General features: G+C 44.0%; 1 protein-coding gene across 2 annotated transcripts in view; it reads right to left on the bottom strand.

The window, feature by feature from the left end:
* The window catches only part of ANAPC5 (anaphase promoting complex subunit 5), a 46,207-nt gene extending 30,416 nt beyond the window's left edge, over positions 1-15,791 (bottom strand). For both annotated transcript variants that reach the window (XM_003932167.3, XM_010342792.3), the window contains exons 1-5: positions 15,462-15,791; positions 9,992-10,071; positions 9,053-9,162; positions 7,994-8,186; positions 2,921-2,987 (exon numbers count right to left, since the gene is read on the bottom strand). In XM_003932167.3, the coding sequence (XP_003932216.1) occupies positions 2,921-2,987; positions 7,994-8,186; positions 9,053-9,162; positions 9,992-10,071; positions 15,462-15,668 (657 nt within the window). In that variant the 5' untranslated portion in view covers positions 15,669-15,791. The remainder of the gene's footprint in view (positions 1-2,920; positions 2,988-7,993; positions 8,187-9,052; positions 9,163-9,991; positions 10,072-15,461) is intronic.
* Positions 15,792-21,405: the final 5,614 nt, after the last annotated feature.

Genomic DNA, 21,405 nt, shown 5'->3' with positions numbered 1-21,405 from the left:
TATTCTAGTTTTGTTAAAAATATAATGTGTATACACATTAAATTTATAATACAGCCTTATTGTAAATGTGTATTGTGTATACACATTATATTTTTAACACGTTTTTGTTTTTCTTGAGACAGAATCTCACTCGGTCACCAGGCTGGAGTGCAGTGGTGTGATCTTGGCTCACTGCAACTTCCGCCTCCCTGGTTCAAGCGATTCTCCTGCCTCAGCCTCCCAAGTAGCTGGAACAACAGGCATGCGCCACCATACCCAGCTAATTTTTGCACTTTTAGGAGATATGGAGTTTTATCACGTTGGCCAGGATGTTCTCAATCTCTTCACCTCATGATCTGTCCGCCTCAGCCTCCCAAAGTGCTGGGATTACAGGTGTGAGCCACCTTGCCCAGCCAACACATTATATTTTTAACAAAATCAGAATGTGATATGTAACTTTACTTCCTACTATTTTAATACTGTAAACTTTGTTTCATCACCAAATAGTCTCAGAAAATATGATTCTTTTTTTTTTTTCTTCTTTTTTTAGAGACAGAGTCTTGCTCTGTTGCCCAGGCTGGAGTGCAGTGACGCAATCTTGGCTCACTGCAACCCCCACTTGCCGGATTCAAGAGATTCTCCTGCTTCATCTTCCCAAGTAGCTGGTATTACAGGCATCCACCAACACACCTGGCTAATTTTTTGTATTTTTAGTAGACAGTGCTTCACCATGTTGGCCAAGCTGGTCTTGAACTCCTGACCTCAGGTGATCCACCTGCCTCAGCCTCCCAAAGTGCTGAGAATACAGGCGTAAGCCACTGCGCCCATCCTGAAAATATGATTTCTAAAGCAAAAATATTAACCTTTTCACTGTCATATTTATTGTAAATACTTTTTCCCACTTTCTTGCTTGCCTTTTAATTTTTTTCAACTTTTACTTACGTATTTATTTAATTATTTATATCTGTATTTATTTTGAGAGGGAGTCTTGCTCTGTCGCCCAGGCTGGAGTGCAGTGGCGAAATCTTGGCTCAACCCAACCTCTGCCTTATGGGTTCAAGCAATTTGCCTGCCTCGGCCTCCCAAGTCGCTCAAACTACAGGCACACGCCACCATGCCCAGCTAATTTTTGTATTTTAATAGAGACAGGGTTTCACCATGTTGGTCAGGCTGGGTCTCAAACTCCTGACCTCAAATGTTCTGCCCACCTGGGCCTCCCAAAGTGCTTGGATTATAGGTGTGGACCACCACGCCTGTCCTGTTTGCCTGTTAATTATGTTAAAACAAGTCTTGACATGGAGATGCTTTTAATTTTTATCTGAAAATCAAATTATCTTCTCTTACATGTTTTCTTCCACAGCTTTCTTTTCTTTTTTTTTTTAAGACGGAGTTTTGTTCCTGTCGCCCAGGATGGAGTGCAGTGGTGTGATCTCAGCTCACTGCAACCACTGCTTCCCAGGTTCAAGAGATTCTCCTGCCTTTGCTTCTGAAGTATTCCACAGCTTTTATGTTAGAAAGTTCTGGCAGGGCACAGCGGCCCACACCTGTAATCCCAGCCCTTTGAGAGGCCAAGGTGGGTGGATCACCTGAGGTCACAAGTTCAAGACCGGCCTGGCTAACATGGCAAAACCCCATCTCTACTAAAAATACAAAAATTACCTGGATGTGGTGGTACACACCTGTAATCCCAGCTACTCAGGAGGCTGAGGCAGGAGAATCATTTGAACCCGGGTGGCAAAGGCTGCAACTGAGATCATGCCACTGCACACCAGTCTAGGTGACAGAGTGAGACTCTATCTCAAAAAAGATAAAAATAAAAAAATAAGCTTTGGCTGTGGCCAGGCACAGTGGCTCATATGTGTAATCCAAACATTTTGGTAGGCCGGGGCAGGCAGATCACTTGAGGTCAAGAGTTCGAAAGCAGCCTGGCCAACATGGTGAAACCCCATCTCTACTAAAAATACATGAATTAACTGGGTGTGGAGGTGTGCACCTGTAGTCCCAGCTACTCCAGAGGCTGAAGCACAAGAATCGCTTAAACTCAAGAAACAGAGGTTGCAGCGAGTTGAGATCACACCACTGCACTCCAGCCTGGGCAACAACATAGTGAGACGCAGTTGCAAAGAAAAAGAAAAGAAAAAAACAGTTTTGGCTGGGCGCCATGGCTCACGCCGGTAATCCCAGAACTTTGGGAGGCCGAGTTAGGAAGATCACCTGAGGTCAGGAGTTGGAGACCAGCCTGGCCAATGTGGTAAAACCCCATCTCTACTAAAAATACAAAAATTAGCTGAGTGTGATGGTGCACGCCTGTAATCCCAGCTACTTGGGAGGCTGAGGTACGAGAATAGCTTGCACACAGGAGGCAGAGGTTGCAGTGAGCTGAGATTGTGCCACTGCACTCCAGCCTGGGCAACTCTCTAGACTGGGTGACAGAGTGAGACTTCTGTCTCAAAAAAAAAAGAAAGAGAGAATGGAGCAAAGTATATTACTATCTGCAACTGGAATTATTTATTTTTAAAAAGATGAAATGGTGGCTGGATAGAGGGTGGTTATATAAGTAATAAATAGGACAATAATATTAATTGTAGAATTGAAGTAATAGGTACCCCTACATTGCTTTTCAGGCTCTCTCTATGTCTGAAAATGTTTACAATAAAATGTTGAGAGAAGGGAAGCAAGTCTTTTAAATCACACGGTTTTAGGCTGTTAGTCATATACCATTACTAAATGAACCTGCATTATAATTTTAATAGAAAAATAAAATCATGCACAAAATAGGAAGGGGCACAAAGCTGCAAGTGCATCGTCAGTGAGGCAGAGAGGACCAAGAGTAAAGGCTGACACAGATTCCCTAAGAAACCTTCGCACATAACAGGCCTATGCCATGACCACGTCACAGGACCAGAAGAGAAGGTCATGATAAATTACAGAATTAACATACCTGTTGAGAAAGAAAAAATTCTGCTTGTTTTTGGGACAGAGGCCCACTGCAGGATACCTCCTCTTCCCTGGAAAAAAAAAAAAGGAAAGAATTACACAAAAGTGAAAATGACAACATTTATAAAATCAAGCAGATTCTTATATATCAAAAGAGTGTGGCCGGGCGCGGTGGCTCACTCCTGTAATCCCAGCACTTTGGGAGGCTGAGGCGGGTGGATCACGAGGTCAAGAGATGGAGATCATCCTGGTCAACATGGTGAAACACCGTCTCTACTAAAAATACAAAAAAAATTAGCTGGGCATGGTGGCGCGTGCCTGTAATCCCAGCTACTCGGGAGGCTGAGGCAGGAGAATTGCCTGAACCCAGGAGGCGGAGGTTGCGGTGAGCCGAGATCGCGCCATTGCACTCCAGCCTGGGTAACAAGAGCGAAACTCCATCTCAAAACAAAACAAAACAAAACAAAAGAGTGCAAAAAAATTAATTCTCTCCTCAAAAATAGAAAAGAAAAACTTCAAAAGTGATGTTGAGATCAATACACAGAGCCTGGAAAGAAGCCCTGGCATGCACGGTCAAATGATTTTTGGGAACAGGGCTAAGACCATCTGATAGGGAAAGGACAGCCTTTCCAACCAGTGATGCTGGGGAAACTGCACATCCACATGCAAAAGAATGAAGTTGGACCCTTACCTAATACCATATACAAAAATTAACTCACAAGGAATCAAAGACGTAAATGTGAGGCCAAAAACTATAAAACTCTTAGAAGATCTTACTTCCACCTGCTAGCAATAAAAAATAATAAATTTTTAAATAAAAAAATTGTAAAACTCTCAGAAGAAACATAGAGTGAAAGCTTCACAACACTAGATGTGGCAATGCTGCCTTGGATATGACACTAATGGCACATGCACACTGGGTGTGATGGCTCACACCTATAATCTAATCACTGTAGGAGGCTGAGGCAAGAGGCTCACTTGAGCCCAGGAGTTCAACACTGGCCCCAGCAACACAGCAAGACCCTATCTCTATTAAAAATTTTAAAAATTTAAATTTCAAAAGAACTAAAGGCACAGGTAATAACAACAAAAAATAGACAAACTGAACTTCATAAAATTAAAAAATGTTGTGCATCAAAAGACAAACTAAACAGAGAGAAAAGGTAAAATATTTGCAAACGTGAACTTATAATAGCGACACTACACTCTAGCCTGGATGACACAGTGAGACCCTGTTTCAAAAAGAAAATGCTTCTCCAGCACTTTGGGAGGCCAAGGTGTCAGGATCACTTGAGTCCAGGGATTCGAGATCAGCCTAGGCAGCATAGTGAGACCCTGCCTCTACAAAAAAGAAAAAAGAAACACAATAGCTGAGTGTGGTAGTGCACACCTGTAGTCCCAGCTACTTGAGAGGCTGAAGCAGGAGGATCTCTTGAGCCCAAGAGCTGGAGGAAGGATGCAGTGAGCTATGACCACAGCACTGCACAGAAGCCCAGGCAGCAGAGTGAGGCTATGTCTCAAATTAAAAAAGAAAGAAAGAAAGAAAGAAATATACATCCTGCAAAATAAAAATGTTCTCTAACAAAGTAATTTCTTTTTAGACAAATAATTATACAATGTTTTCAATATTCATGATGAAATTCAGTTTACTAAATGTGCATGATTTTCTGAAACCATATACTTTTACAGTAAATATATTGGATTATACCTAAATGACTTCTTAGAATAAGATAAAAACAAAAAGATGGAATTAGACATAAATAAATCAAGTTAAGAGAAAACCAAACCAAATAAGAAAAGTCTGAATTTTAAGATTTCTTAGAAGTGGTACTTTGCTACTTTAAGCATATAAAGTAGCTAGTAAAAAGATTGCACTATAACCTGGAAGCATTTCTTAGGAGAAAACTAAAAGAGAAAGTAGAGGATAATAATAGTTAACATTTCTAGGCACAGTTCTCAATGCTTTATATGAATTTATCACTTAATTCTCACAACCCTCTGGGGAAGTGGTATGAGCCTCATCTTGCAGATAAAGAGCTCAAAGCACAGAAGGGGTGATTAACTTGCCCAACGTCTCACAGACCAAAGGCAGGGGAGCAGCAGGCAAACCTGGGGGTCTGGCTGCAGAACCAAACTCTTTTTTTTTTTTTTTTTTTTTTTTGAGATGGAGTTTCGCTCTTGTTACCCAGGCTGGAGTGCAATGGCACGATCTCGGCTCACTGCAACCTCCACCTCCTGGGTTCAGGCAATTCTCCTGCCTCAGCCTCCTGAGTAGCTGGGATTACAGGCACACACCACCATGCCCAGCTAATTTTTTGTATTTTTAGTAGAGACAGGGTTTCACCATGTTGACTAGGATGGTCTCGATTTCTTGACCTCGTGATCCACCCGCCTCGGCCTCCCAAAGTGCTGGGATTACAGGCTTGAGCCACCGTGCCTGGCCAGAGCCAAACTCTTAACCCCACACTATATTGCCTTTCCACCAGACAAGAAGCATTTGTAAGGAAATGAGTTTTGGGGAGCACTTAATGGTACTATTATCCTCTTGCTCCCAATATATGCCGAAAAAAGCTACTCATATAAAGTGCAAGAAGCATTCCCCATCTATATACAATGTCACCCTCTGCCACCCCAGGGATTACAGTAGCCTAACAGCCTGCAATGCAGTAAATGATAAGCTCCCAGTAAATAATAAGGTGCCCTCCCTAGCCACCTCCTTAGGGTAGGTGAGGTTTATTTCCCTCAGAGCTCTGAAGAGTGTATCTGTTTACCTGTCAGTTTTCCTCACCAGACCAAAGGCTCTTTGACAGCAGGGAATAAATAAATATACATATATATATCTTTTTGCCTGCAAGTACAAGTAGTTTATTTGGAAGCAATCCCAGATAACAGTAGTTGAGGAAGGGAAAGTGAAACAGCAAAAGGAAGCACAGTTAATACAAAGTATGTTACCAGGCCAGTTACCAGTATGGTTGATGGACTATATATTGATTCTCTGCATGCAATTCATCCAATATTCAGTTACAGAACACATTCTGTGAGTCAGGCAATCTACTAAGCACTGGGAAAAGGTGACGAAACAAGACAGAGAAGGGTCTTAGCTCTCAAGGGGTGAAAAGGCAGAGGAAACAGATAAGCAAGTAAATTAAGAAGGGTACTTAGTGATGAGAGGTATGGAGGAATAAAGAAATAGAAAGTATTTGGGGCTGGGAGCAGTGGCTTATGCCTGTAATCCCAGCACTTTGAGAGTCCAAGGCAAGTGGATCACCTGAGGTCAGGAGTTCTTGTTGAAACCCCATCTCTACTAAAAACACAAAAATATGGCCGGGCGCAGTGGCTCAAGCCTGTAATCCCAGCACTTTGGGAGTCCGAGGTGGGTGGATCACGAGGTCAAGAGATCGAGACCATCCTGGTCAACATGGTGGAAACCCGTCTCTACTAAAAATACAAAAAATTAGCTGGGCATGGTGGTGCGTGCCTGTAATCCCAGCTACTCAGGAGGCTGAGGCAGGAGAACTGCTTGAATCCAGGAGGCGGAGGTTGCAGTGAGCCGAGATCGTGCCATTGCACTCCAGCCTGGGTAACAAGAGCGAAACTCCATCTCAAAAAAAAAAAAAAAAGAAAAAAAAAAAAACACAAAAATATGGTGAAACCCCATCTCTACTGAAAACACAAAAAATTTAGCGAGGTGTCAGGATGGGCGCCTGTAATCCCGGCTACTTGGGAGGTGGAATCAGGAGAATCACTTGAACACAGGAGGTAGAGGGTTGCAATGAGCCGCGATTACACCATTGCACTCCAGGCTGGGCAACAGCAGAAGTCCATCTCAAAAAAAAGAAAGAAAGAAAGAAAGTATTTGGGATAGGAGCTACCTCATGGTCAGGGAGGCCTGTCTGACGAAACCTGAGCTGAGATCTGAATGGTGAAAGGGAGCACACAAGGTGAAAAGCCAGGGAAGGGCACTCCAGGCAACCTGAGGCAGAAACTGATTGGATTAGTCAAGAAACTGAAGGAAAGCTAGAGTAGTCACGATGCTGAGAGTGAAGGGGGAAGTAAAGAGAAAGAGGTCAGAGAAGATCCTTGGGCCAGGTTATACAGGCACTGAGGCCATAGTGAGCTCAGACTCCTTTCTAGGTTCCAAAGGTTTGGGTGGAAGAGTGCTGGGATCTGATGAATACTCTTACGGGCTTCCCCTGAGGCTGTCTGAAGAACAGATGTAAGGAGACAGGAGTTAAGTCAAGGAGAAAGTTCGGCTAGTGCAGATTTGGTGAGTGTATTTGGTAGAGATCTGGTGCTTAGACTCCAGGGGGTGCAGTGGCCATGAGATAAGTGAACAAGTTCCAAACACAGCAAGGAGGAAAGACTGACTGGATCTGCCGGGGGACTGGGGTGAAGGACAGGGAGGAATCAAGGGCACTACTGGGTTTTAGGCTTGACCAACTAGGTGAGCAACTTCCTCACAGCAACTTCCTTAGACATTAGACCTCGGAGGGCATTCAATAAATTTTCACTGAATTCATCGACTGTTACTTCACTCTGATGTAACCAACAATGCCAGTCAGGGACCCAGCAGAAAACAAAGAACACATTCGAATTGAGTAGTCTGAGAAGAGCTTAAAAAAGGATCAATTTACAAACGCAAGGGAAAGGACAGAGAAGTCCTAAGAGACAGTACAGTCCCCAGGACTGATAACAAGGGGGTACCTTTCACCTCGGGCCTGTAAACACGTACTTGCTCCTAGTTACCAAACCCCCTGAAGGAGTACAGAGATGGTGACCTGACAGAAGCTGTGACCCTACAGCCAGCCCCCCAGGATGCCCAAGGAAGGGAGCCAACGAATCTACACTCCGACCTCATCCTCACTGGCCCTGGGGATTTCCCACCAGTGCCTCCCATTAGCCAATCAGAAGTCAGAGGGCAAGGAACCCACCCATGCAGCCCTTATCAGTTAACCTCCCGGATCTGGAGAGGAAAGGGCATAGCCAGCACATGAACTCTAAATGAATAAGGACTTACTGTACTTAAAATTATACTCGTTCACAGGAAAAGGATCCCTGTCAGAAAAACCCAAATTACCTTACAGACACATCAAGTTCCTCTTTTTCCATTTTTCTTTCACCCTCATCTCTACCGGTCAGTTCCATATCAGCATCCTCCACTGTCTTCTTCTCACCATTCTGGAAGTACTGCTGAAGGGCCGTGTACAGTTTAAACACTTGGCTGAAAGAAAGTTTACTGTAGGCCAAGATCATGTGACGCAGAAACAAACCTACAAAATAAGACCAGAGAGAAGGGGAGGGCATGAACTGACATCCAGGTGCCACAATGGCAGCTCCACAAAGGCAAAGACTGTTTGCTGCAATCCTTCCTTCAGAAGAGTAAGAAAGAGACACTTGCAGCTGCCGTGCCCTCCTCCTGGAATGTTCTTCCCCAGTCCTTTACAAAGCTGGTTTCTTCTTATTCAGGGCTCAATCCGCCCACCCCTCCTCCACCTGAAGGCTTCCACTTTACTTTCTTCATGGCTGTTATACTATCTGAAATGATCTTATTTATGTGTTTACTTTTACCATCTGACTCCCCCAACCAGAGGTGATCTCCGTAAGAGGAAATTCCATGTCTATCTTACACGTACAGAGCCTGGCACATAGGAAGAGACAGAGAAATAGCTCATGCCGAACAACATAAAAATTACCACGCAAAAAAGCTAGAGGGATAGAGCATGGGATAAAGCTAATAGAAAAGCATCAAAGAAACACCATGTATGCCCTCACTTTGCATACTGTATCAATAATGTATTTTTACTTACCTCTCTTCGTAAGTCTGGGTTGGTGACCCTCACTTACAGATGGACCATGCAGGCAAGTGATCCAGAGGACTGTGAGAAAGAGCTGGGAACCCCTAAAAACCCCAGGACCAGGCTCTGACTCTTACTATTGTAGACAAAACAGAAGGTGCTTTTCCACAGTTAATTATTTAAATATAGATCAAAACAGCAAGGCAATAAATACAGACTGCAACACCTCCAACATCCCCACTTTGTCTGTTCACAGATATAGCAGAGTAATGACAGACATGACTTAGAAAGCTGCTCACATCAATGAAAATACTCTCTCTCTTCTCAGAAGAGTTTCATACCTACTACACTTGTTTTGTGAACCTCTGGTTCAGTTCCAGAGAAAGAATCTGAAAGGTCATCAAAAAATTGTTCCATATCCTTCAACTCGCCTTCAGCCATCAGTTTGATTCTGAATGAGAAAATCGAGGTGCATATTTTAGAAAGGCCCTTTGAACAACTCCCCATGTTTCATATTCCTCTATTATCTCAAATAATGTATTTTACAGGCAATTCAGAATTGTAAAGAATAAGATGGATCCAAAAAAAATAATAAAATTTGGGGAAAAAAAGCTATAAAACAGTATGTTTAATGTTATCCATTTTTCAGTCAGGCATGGTGGCTCACACTTGTAATCCCAGCACTTTGGGAGGCAGAGGCGGATGGATCACTTGAGCCCAGGAGTTCGAGGCTAGCCTAGACAACACAGCAAAACCCCACCTCTACTAAAAACACAAAAAATTAGCCGGGTTTCGTGGTGTATAATTGTGGTTCAGCTACTCGGGAGTCTGAGATGGGAAGATCACCTGAGCTCGGGAAGTCCAGGCTGCAGTGAGCTCCGATTGCACCACTGCACTCCAGCCTGGGCAAAAAAGTGAGACCTTGTCTCCAAAAAAAAAAAAAGTTATCCATTTTTCAACAACAACAAAACTAAGTAAAGGTTCTTGGGAAAACAACCTAGAATAATAAAGATATATATATATATATATTTTTTTTTAATTTTTTAAATTTAATTTAATTTTTTTTATTTTAGGGGTTTCACCATGTTGGTCAGGCTGGTCTTGAGCTCCTGACCTTGTGATCCGCCCACCTTGGCCTCCCAAAGTGCTGGGATTACAGGTGTGAGCCACTGTGCCCGGCCCTGATAAAGTGATATTTTTAAAAGAATTACCACATACCCTTTTGTAATTTTGATCTACCTCGACACCTTTTCATATATAAAGAAGAAAATGAAGTTTACCTGATCTGCACTGAATTTGCCAGCTGTGGACAAGAGTCCTCAATTAACTTGTATAGTTTTGACAGTGTAATATCTGGGCCCTGTATAAAGGAGAGATAGGGAGGTACGGATACATTTTAAAGAGCTGTAGACTGATAAAGAACTGCAAACATAAATTCACTTATCAACCCCTCTGCTTTAATAATCACTCCAAATAAGCACATAAGGATTTTTCTATCTACCTAAAACAGTAAAGTAATATTTCACATTTGCATACCATTTTTGTCTAGTCAGTCTAAAACAGAAAAAAAGCATAGGATTTATAGTCTGAGGATCCACTGATCCTTCCTTCTTAGCTTTGTAATCATGGCAAAATTGTGACCTCTGAGTTCTAGTTTCCTTCATTAGTAAAGTAACAGTATCTCCCTTGTTTTGGGCCAAGATTAAATAAGGTAACACAAAGAGCTTTGTACAGTGGAAAACACTATACGGTGTTTTATTTTTCACAAACATAATCTCATTTGATTTTGTCCCAAACCTTGCAAGGTAGGCAGACATACTATGTGCTGAAGTCCATAAAGAGTACCACAAGAGGCGGGGCATGGTGACTCACACCATAATCCCAACACTTTGGGAGGCTGAGGCGGGCAGATCACCTGAGGTCAGGAGTTCGAGACCAACCTGGTCAACATGGCAAAACCCCGTCTCTACTATAGAAAAACACAAAAATTAGCCAGATGTGGTAGCACGCACCTGTAGTCCCAGCTACTTGGGAGGTTGGGAAGCAGAGGTTGCAGTGAGCCAATATCACACCACTGCACTCCAACCTGGGCAACAGAGCAAGACTCCGTCTCAAAGGAAAAAAAAAGAGTACCACAAGGAGCATGCAACCTCAGCTAGCTGAGATGTAAAATTTAAAATTGAATTTAAAGTCTAGTTGAGATGTAAAATTTAATACTGAATCTTTTTTGGAGAATAAGGTGACTCTATATATGCCAATGTTAGATGTGGATAACCCAGCAATTGCACTTCTAGGGAAGTTATTTTGGCATGAAAATTGGTTTGAAATGAAGAAAAACTGAAAAGAGCCTGTCAGTCCAATAATGATTTAATTTATAATACGGAGTTAAATTATGTTGCTTTTCTTACTGTGAAGTATAATGCAGCCATTAAAAAGACTACTCAGGGCTGGCTGCAGTGGCTCATGCCTATAATACCAGCACTTTGGGAGGCTAAGACAGGCAGATCACTTGAGGTCAGGTGTTCAAGACGAGCCTGGTCAACATGGTAAACCCGTCTCTACTGAAAATACAAAAATTAGCCAGGTTGGTGAGATTGTGCTATTGTACTCCAGCCAGGGTGACAGAGTGAAACTCTATCTCGAAAAAAAAAAAAAAGATTATTCAAATGTGCTGACATAGGCAAGGTACGGTGGCTCACACCCGTAATCCCAGAACTTTGGGAGGCTGAGGCGGATGGATCACTTGAGGCCAGGAGTTCAAGACCAGCCTGGCCAACATGGCAAAACCATGTCTCTACTAAAAATACCCAAAAATGGATCTGGGTGTTATGGCACACTACTGTAATCCCAGCTAATTGGGAGGCTGAGGCACAAAAATCATTTGAACCCAGGAGGTGGAGATTGCAATGAATCGAGATCGAGCCACTGAACTCCAGCCTGAGAGACAGAGTGAGACTGTTTCAAAAAAAACGTGCTGATAGAGAAAGATCTTAAACTTGTTAAGTTTAAGGAGCAAGCTGTAGAACAAAAGAAGTGTTTACATAAAAAAAGCAAGATGAAATTAAAAGTATACATATATATAGACACATACACACCTATAATCATATGCATCTAGAAAGATACATTCCAAACTGGGACTCAATAATTAACAGTTAAATAAATTCATAGTAACCATAATCGCTAAGAGAGAACAGGATTGGAAGGCATGCAGAATTATAACTTTTCTTGTTTTTTTTTGTTGTTGTTTGTTTTTTTGGAGACAGAGTCTTGCTCTGTTGCCCAGGCTACAGTACAGTGGCACAATCTCGGCTCACTGCAACTCCGACTCCCCGGTTCAAGCGATTCTCCTGCCTCAGCCTCCCAAGTAGCTGGGATTACAGGTGTCCGCCACCATGCCCAGCTAATTTTTTGTATTTTAGTAGTATGGAGTTTCACCATGTTGCCCAGGCTGGTCTCAAACTCCTGACCTCGTGATCTGCCAAACTCAGCCTCCCAAAGTGCTGGGATTACAGAAGTGAGCCACCACACCCGGCCAGAACTATAACTTTTCACTCCATCAAGTTCTATATTCCTGTATTTGACGTTTTTACAACAAAACTTTATATATAAGCACACACCACCATGCTCGACTAATTATTATTAATTTTGGGGTTGGAGTTTTGCTCTTGTTGCACAAGCTAGAGTGCAATGGCATGATCTTGGCTCACTGCAACCTCCACCTCCCAGGTTCAAGTGATTCTCCTGCCTCAGCCTCTGGAGTAGCTGGGATTACAGGTACCCGCTACCATACCTGGCTAGTTTTTTGTATTTTTAGTAGAGACAGGGTTTCACCATGTTGGTCAGGCTAGTCTCGAATCCCTGACCTCAAGTGATCCACCTGCCTCAGCCTCCCGATGTGATGGGATTACAGGCGTAAGCCACTGTGCCTGGCCCAGCTAATTAAAAAAATTTTTTCTGTAGACACAGGGTGTCCCTATGTTGCCCAGGCTGTTCTTGAACTCCTAAGCTCAAGTGATCCTCCCATCTCGGCCTCCCAAGTCTAGGCACCCAGCCAAATATTAACTAATTTAAGAAGTCAAACAGTTAGTAAAGGAGTTGAGGTCTGGCTGGAATGCTACTAGATGAATTCTACATATATTTTGCTTAGAAGTATACAGTAAGGGGGCCAGGTGTGGTGGCTCATGCCTGTAATCCCAGAACTTTGGGAGGCTGAAGCAGGTGGATCCCTTGAGCCCAGGAATTCAAGATTAGTCTGAGCAACATAGAGAGACCTCATCTCTACTAAAATTTAAAAATTAGCTAGGTGTGTTGGCAGGTGCCTGTAGTACCAATTACTCAGAAAACTGAGGTAGGAGGACAGCTTGAGCCCAGAAGGTAAAGGTTGTTGTAAGCTATGATCACGCCATGGCACTCCAGCCCAGATGACTAAGCAAGCAAGATCCCTTTGCTCTAAAAAATCATAATAAATTTAAAAATAAGAAATGAAATAACTAGTAATAAGCTAGGTAAAAACCTAAAAAGGAGAATTCCAAACAGCATGAGAAGGAAGGTGAAAGTTAAGAAACCAGGATCATTGTTTCTTTATTTTTTATTTATTTATTTATTTTTAGACCGATGCCCAGGCTGGAGTGCAGTGATGTGGTCTCGGCTCACTGCAACCTCCACATCCTGGTTCCACACGATTCTCCTGCCTCAGCCTCCAGAGTAGCAGGGACTAAAGGCACACACCACGACGCCCAGCTAATTTTTTTTTTTTGTATTTTTAGTAGAGATGGGGTTTCACCATGTTGGCTAGGTGAAATGCCTGACCTCAAGTGATCTGCCCACCTCGGCCTCCCAAAGTGCTGAGATTATAGGTGTGAGCCACTGCACCAGGCCTATTTACCAAAATTGTAGTATTATAACTTTTTTTAATAATGGAGGGAAATGCATTTATAATAGTAGCAAACATGGCTAACACTGCGAGCTGCAAGTTATAAAGACACCCCTTTTATTTAACTGGGTAAGTCTCTTACCCATGGTGTCCTCGGTTCTCCCCTCCTCTCATTCCCCTCACTCACATATACAAGCGATAATTTTTTTAAACCCTTTATAAACTATACTAAGGAATATAAACGCAACTCTAGATATCCATTTTATTAGGTTTGCCTATTAAGATCTCACAATATGGAGGCCCAGGACCCCAGATCTGTTTCTGCCATCACTACTCAACAGACAATGCTTACCCATCAAGGCACAGCTTGACACTTTCTGTAAGAAATCGTCTCAATTCACCAGAGTGCACTCATCCACCTCTATTGCATTTCATTCATTTTACAAATAACTACTCAGGAATTCTAAGAGGCTTTGGGGATGTACAAGTAAACAAAAACAGGACTAAGTTCTAAGCTCATGGACATTATCATCTAATGGGAGGAGAAGGACATCTATCACATAATCATGAATATAGATGGAAAAACCACAACTGATACAGGGGAAAGTATATGCCCTCATAAGAACACACTAAAATGAAAATACTAGTAACATTGAGCATTTACTACATACTACTAACAGTTTCTCGGGCCGGGCACGGTGGCTCACACCTGTAATCCCAGCACTTTGGGAGGCCAAGGTGGGCAGATCACCTGAGGTCGGGAGTTCCAGGCCAGCCTGACCAACATGGAGAAACCCCATCTCTACTAAAAATACAAAAATTAGCCAGGTGTGGTGGTGCATGCCTGTAATCCCAATACTCTGGGAAAACCAGGCTGGCAGATCGCATGAGTCCAGGAGCTCAAGACCCAACCTGGTTAACATGGAGAAACCCCGCCTCTACAAAAAATACAAAAAAAAATTAGCCGGGCATGATGGCCCACGCCTGTACTCCCAGCTACTTGGGAGGCTGAGGTGGGAGGATCGCTTGAGCCTGGCAGGTCGAGGCTGCAGTGAGCCGAGATCATACCACTGCACTCCAGCCTGGGCGACAGAACAAGGCCCTGTCTCAAAAAAATAATAAAAATGTTTTTAAAAAGGTTTTAAGTGAAGTGCTTAGCACACAGTAAGTATTGAGTCAGTGGTCTTCCTTGGTTTTATGCTTTTTTTTTTTTTTTTTTTTTTTTTTAAGACGGAGTCTCGCTCTGTCACCTAGGCGACAGTGGTGCGATCTTAGCTCACTGCAACCTCCACCTCCCGGGTTCGAGCAATTCTCCTGCCTCAGCCTCCCGAGTAGCTGAGATTACAGGCTCCTGCCACCATGCTCGGCTAATTTTTTGTATTCTTGGTAGAGACGAGATTTCACTGCTGGTCAGGCCGGTCTCAAACCTTCTGACCTCGTGATCTGTCCGCCTAAGCCTCCCAAAGTGCTGGATGACAGGTGTAAGCCACTGTGCCTGGCCCGGTTTTATGCCATTTTTACTATTTATTAGGGTCCTCTAGGATAGGGATCCTGTATAACTTATCCCTGTGTCTCCAACGTTATATTGTATAGCCCCATTTTACAGAACACACAGGATCCGAGACTATAACTCTCAGCTAATAAATACTGAAGCCAGACATGAACCTGCAAAAAAACAAATGCATGTAAAGCGTCTGGCCCACCGTAAACGCTCAGCAATTGTTGGCTGGCGGTAGTAACTATCCTTATTTCTTCACATTCCTCCAGGAAGGGAGAGTATCTGATGGACCCGCGTGTTCCCAAGCCCAGGGTTCCGCACAGAACAGATGCTCAGTAAAAGTTCGCTGCACCAGCGGGAGCCGGCGGGCGCCTCTCACCTGCAGCAGGGGCAGGAGCAGCTGGTTGAGCCTCCGCCGCTCCAAGAGGCTGACGGCGCCCTCGCCTGTGCGGCTCATCTCATTCAGCAGCACCAGCACCGCAATCTTATACGGCGTCACCCAGTCCTTGATGCCGAACACATTAGCGTGAACCACCCCGTTGGTCATCATGGGATTGAAGTAGAGGCTCTCGTGGACACTGGCCATGGCGGCCCGAGACTAAGTCCCGGGCCCGCGGCGCACCGCCGCCAGTTTTCACTTCAGGGCACAACACTACCGGGTGCACATCTCCGCCCGCCCGCCTAGTATTCCAGGAAACAGCATCCGCGCGCTCGCGGCTTGCTGCTAGCCAATCAAAGCAGTCTGTCAGACCACATGGGAGGGCCACAGCCAATCAGAATGTCCAGGAGTGCGGCGAAGGGTGCACCAAAAGACTGATTCCCTACAGAAACTCTTGCCGAGTGGGAGCCGGTTCCCAGGCGACGTGGACAGGAACCAGGTGGAAGGGAAAGTCGATGCTTGCGGTCGGGGCCGAAGGGACTGAGGAGTTCCTCGTGTGGTTTCGTTGTTGTTGTTGTTTGTTGTCGGTGGTGGTGGTTGTCGGTGGTTTTTGTTGTTTGAGACGATATCTCGCTCTGTTACCAAGGCTGGCGGGCAGTGGTTATTCGTAGACGCCATCAAAGGGCACTGCACCCTCCGAAATAGTGGGCCCAAGAGATCCTCCCGCCTCAGCCTCCCGAGAAGCTGGGGCTATACGCAGCGCGCCTCGCTTATTCATGTAATTTGAATTGGAGTTAAAATTGAATGTTTACGTGATTGTGTTTAAAAGTAACTAAATTAAATTTGCACCGTTAAAGTATGTATTTAATTCATTATGTTACTTTTAAACTCAGATGTTTAGGAGTTTCATTTAACTCTGCCTTTTTAAGGATAAGAACATGAGATTTTTCTTCAGTGTTTCACAAATGCCATTTGCAGAGAGCCAGATCAGGTTGCCAGCGGTCAAGTATCCTTATGTGAAAGAGAAGATAAACAATATCCCCTCCCTGTGGTGAGTCCGTTTCCTACCTAATAAACTGTAAAATCTATGTTCTGCATTTCAGAGCCCTCCAAAATCAATCCCCAGCCAATATTTTCGACCTACTTTTTACAATTCTCCTTCCGTTCATTTGTACTTCTCCCAAAAAACTTACTTCTCTATACACTGAATTCTTATTAGTGATCTGGTATCCCTATTAGTCTTTATATCCCTTGAAAGAAAAACCACTTACCATTCAACTTTGGCTACCTACATGAACACACTGTGTCTTGTGCCCATTTTTGTTTGTTTCAGTTACACTTTCTCTCTCTCTCATTCTGTCACCCACACTGGACTGCAGTGGCGCACTCACAGCTCACTGCAACCTCAACCTCAACCTCAACCTCCAGTTGCAATAGGTAATTAGAAATGAGCAGGGAAGGAGACTCCCTGGCCCCCAGGAATGCCAGGCTCCAGCAATCCACCTCAGCCTCATGAGTAGCTGAGACTAAAGGCTTATGCCACCATGCATGGATTTTTTTTTTTAATCTGAGACGGAGTCCAAGCTGGAGTGCTGTGGTGCCATCTCGGCTAACTACAACCTCTGCCTCTTAGGTTCAAGTAATTCTCCTGCCTCAGCCTCCCGAGTATCTGGGATTACAGGCGCACGCCACCACGCCTGGCTAATTTTTGTATTTTTAGTAGAGATGGGGTTTCACCATGTTGCCGGAACTGGCTGGTCCAGAACTCCTGACCTCAGGTGATCCGCCCACATTGGCCTCCCAAAGTGCTGAGATTACAGGCATGAGCCACTGCACCTGGCCACATGGCTAATTTTTAATTTTTTGTACACATGAGGTCTCACTGTGTTGTCCAGGCTGGTCTCGAACTCCTAGACTCAAGCAATCCTCCTGCCTCAGCCTCCCAAACTGCTAAGATTAAAGGTATGGGCCACTGCATCCAGCCTCATACCTGGTTTCTGTTTTCTCAACTGCTATTTGTTTAGTGAATAATGAATCAATATGCAGTATTAGTTCGCAAAAACAAAAAGAAGACATTGATCTCTTGAAATACAAGCTAACTCTTCTAGCTTGAGAACTCTGTATGTTTTAGTTACCGTACAAATTATTATGTAACTGTCTTTTGTGACAGGAGAAGCTGGTTTTTGTCAGGAATTTAATACTTAACGTCTTTCTTTTCCTTGGTTTATTTTTTGAGAAGGGGTCTCTTATTGTTGCCTGGGCTGGAGTACAATGACACAATCTCAGCTCACTGCAACCTATGTCTCCCGGGTTTAAGCGATTCTCCTGCCTCAGCCTCCTGAGTAGCTGGGATTACAGGTGCCCACCACCACACCTGGCTAATTTTGTTGTAATTTTAGTAAAGACGGGGTTTCACTATGTTGGCCAGGCTGGTCTCGAACTCCTGACCTCATGATGTGCACACGTCAGCCTCCCAAAGTGCTGGGATTACAGGCATAAGCCACTGCACCCAGCCATGCCTTGGTTTATTTTTATGCCTCACTTCATTAATGAAAAAGCATACTTACAATCTCACAGCTCTCAGGATATTTTTGCATATGAGTATACCACAAATAAGATTTGACGAAAGGTCTTTATGGAATAAACTACTATTCAACCTTAAAATCCTGAGTAGGAACACTTAATTAATGGAAAGAAGAAAGTAATTTTACAAAATTCTAAATAACGATTTTACTCTAAATTGGAAAGACTTTCAAGCCATTAATTTATTTATTTAATAACTCTGTGCTAAAGCTCCTACTGTATTTAAGGCACTGTTCTAGATGCTGGGGACCAAAAGGGATGAATTTCTAGACCAGAAGTTGCAAACTGAAGTTGCAGTTGGAACTAAATGTGGCTCATTAGATACATTTTATGTGCCATGTGCCTTGCATAGTGTTTACCAACACTTAAAAGTCAGGATATTGGGCCGGGCGCGGTGGCTCAAGCCTGTAATCCCAGCACTTTGGGAAGCTGAGGCGGGTGGATCACGAGGTCGAGAGATCGAGACCATCGTGGTCAACACGGTGAAACCCCGTCTCTACTAAAAATACAAAAAATTAGCTGGGCATGGTGGCGCCTGCCTGTAATCCCAGCTACTCAGGAGGCTGAGGCAGGAGAATTGCCTGAAGGCAGGAGAATTGCCTGAACCCAGGAGGCAGAGGTTGCGGCCGTTGCACTCCAGCCTGAGTAACAAGAGCGAAACTCCGTCTCAAAAAAAAAAAAAAAAAAAAAAAAAAAAAAAAAAAAAACAGGATATTGCCAACAAAGAACTACATTTCCAGCTTCACTTGAAAATTTAGAAAATTTGGTAACTCGATTTTATTCCTAGATGGTAACAACTGACTGGATATGCACAGCATAAGCCACTTTGCAGGTGCAGTGGTGCACACCTGTAATCCCTACACTTTGGGAGGCCAAGATGGGCAGATTATGAGGTCAGAAGTTCAAGAATAGCCTGGCTAACATGGTAAAACCCTGTCTCTACTAAAAATGTAAAAATTAGCCAGGCGTGGTGGCAGGTGCCTGTAATTCCAGCTACTCAGGAGACTGAGGCAGGAGAATCATTTGATCCTGGGAGGCGGAGGTTGTGGTGAACCGAGATCACGCCACTGCATTGCAGCCTGGGTGACAGAGCAAGACTCCATCTCAAAAAAAAAAAAGAAAGAAAGAAAGAAAAAGAAACTACCCAAGGCTACCCACAATGGTGTATGCCTCTAGTCCCAGCACTTGGGAGGCCAAGGAGGGGAGGATTGCTTGAACCCAGAAGTTTAAGACCAGCCTGGACAACATGGTAAGACCCTGTGTCTACAAGAAAAAGAAAAATAGCTGGGCATGGTGGTGTGTGCTTGTAGTCCTAGTTACTTAGGAGCTGAGGTGGGAGAATCACTTGAGTCCAGGAGGTCAAGGCTGCAGTGAGCTGTGAGCATGCCACTGTACTCCAGCCTGGGTGACAGTGAGATACTGTATCAAAATGAAAGAGAGAAAGAAGGAAGGCAGGAGGGAGGAAAAGAGGGAGAGAGAAGCCGGGCGCGGTGGCTCAAGCCTGTAATCCCAGCACTTTGGGAGGCCGAGGCGGGTGGATCACGAGGTCGAGAGATCGAGACCATCCTGGTCAACATGGTGAAACCCCGTCTCTACTAAAAAAATACAAAAGATTAGCTGGGCATGGTGGCACGTGCCTGTAATCCCAGCTACTCAGGAGGCTGAGGCAGGAGAATTGCCTGAGCCCAGGAGGCGGAGGTTGCGGTGAGCCGAGATCGCGCCATTGCACTCCAGCCTGGGTAACAAGAGCGAAACTCCTTCTCAAATAAAATAAAAATTTTAAAAAAAAAAAGAGGGAGAGAGAAGGAAAGAGAGTAAGAAAACAAAGAGGGAGGGAGGAAGGAAGGAAGGGAGGGAAGAGAAAAGAGAGGGAAGGAAAGGAAGAAAGAAAAGAAAGAAACTAGCCAGAAGTCCCCTTGATGAGCCAGTCTGTCTCTAGGAGACTAAGGAGGACCTAATGTTACAGATGGGTGACTGGCTGCTATAAATGGTGTTCCTTAACACCAACATTTCAAAGCAGCACTCCAAGGTAACAAAGGAAGCAGGGCTTTGTAACTTGCAGTGGACTTCGGTTTATTCATTTTTACTTATTTTGTTTTCCCAGCATACTCTACTGTCCTCCTCACAAACGTGTTGTTTTTAATTTGCACAAAGTTGTAGAACATGTCCCTCTGGATGTGGGGATGTGCATGGGCCCTAACAGAACTAATCAGCCCTTCTCAGGATTGCAATATGCGCTCTAGAGAAAGAAGAGCTCAGGCCAGGTGTGGTGGCTCACACCTATAATCCCAGCCCTTTGGGAAACTGAAGCAGGTGGATCACTGAAGTTTGAGGCCAGCCTGACCAACATAGTGAAACCCCGTCTCTACTAAAAATATAAAAATTAGCTAACATGGTGGTGGGTGCCTGTAATCCCAGCTACTCGGGAGGCTGAGGCAGAAGAATTGCTTGCACCGAGGAGGTAGAGGTTGCAGTGAGCCGAGATGGAGCCACTGCACTGCAACCTGGGCAACAGAGTGAGACCTTGTCTCAAAAATATATATATATAATTAAATTAAAATTTAAAATAAGTAAAGAGCTCTCTTTCTCCTGAGGTTGCTAAGCAAGGCTGTAGATGGCATATTCTTTGCTGTCTGTAGGGAAAGAGAACAACGCCAATCAGCAAAGAGAAACAGAATCAAGCCATGATTCAAGTATATTTGTGATCGGTGAGACAAGAGAGCTGCCCTGGGAATCAGAACCCTCAGGTTCTAGTCTTGGCCTTGAAAACAGCACTGTAATTCAAGCAACATCCTAGTGTTCTCTCTTGGATTATCGCATTAACAATGAAAGGTCTGTACTAGATGATATGGTAAGTCATCTGCAGTCCTAAAATTCTATGACTTGTTACTCTTTACTTTTATTTTTACAACTTTTTAAATTTTTTTTTTGAGACAGAGTTTGGCTCTTGTTGCCCAGGCTGAAGTGCAATGGCGCAATCTCAGCTCACCACAACCTTCACCTCCCAGGGTCAAGCAATTCTTTTGCCTCAGCCTCCTGAACAGCTGGGATTATAGGCATGTGCCACCACATCCGGCTAATTCTGTACTTTTAGTAGAGACAGGGTTTCTTCATGTTGGTCAAGCTGGTTTCGAACTCCCAACCTCAGGTGATCTGCCCACTTTGGCCTTCCAAAGTGCTGGGATTACAGGCATGAGCCACTGTACCTGGCCTTTTTTTTTTTTTTTTTTTTTTAGACGGAGTTTTGCTCTTGTTACCCAGGCTGGAGTGCAATGGTGCGATCTCGGCTCACCGCAACCTCCGCCTCCTGGGTTCAGGCAATTCTCTTGCCTCAGCCTCCTGAGTAGCTGGGATTACAGGC

The sequence above is a fragment of the Saimiri boliviensis genome, chromosome 7 (genome assembly GCF_048565385.1).
Source record: "Saimiri boliviensis isolate mSaiBol1 chromosome 7, mSaiBol1.pri, whole genome shotgun sequence".
In the NCBI taxonomy this organism is placed as follows: domain Eukaryota; kingdom Metazoa; phylum Chordata; class Mammalia; order Primates; family Cebidae; genus Saimiri; species Saimiri boliviensis.
This window is presented reverse-complemented; position numbering and strand designations above follow the sequence as displayed.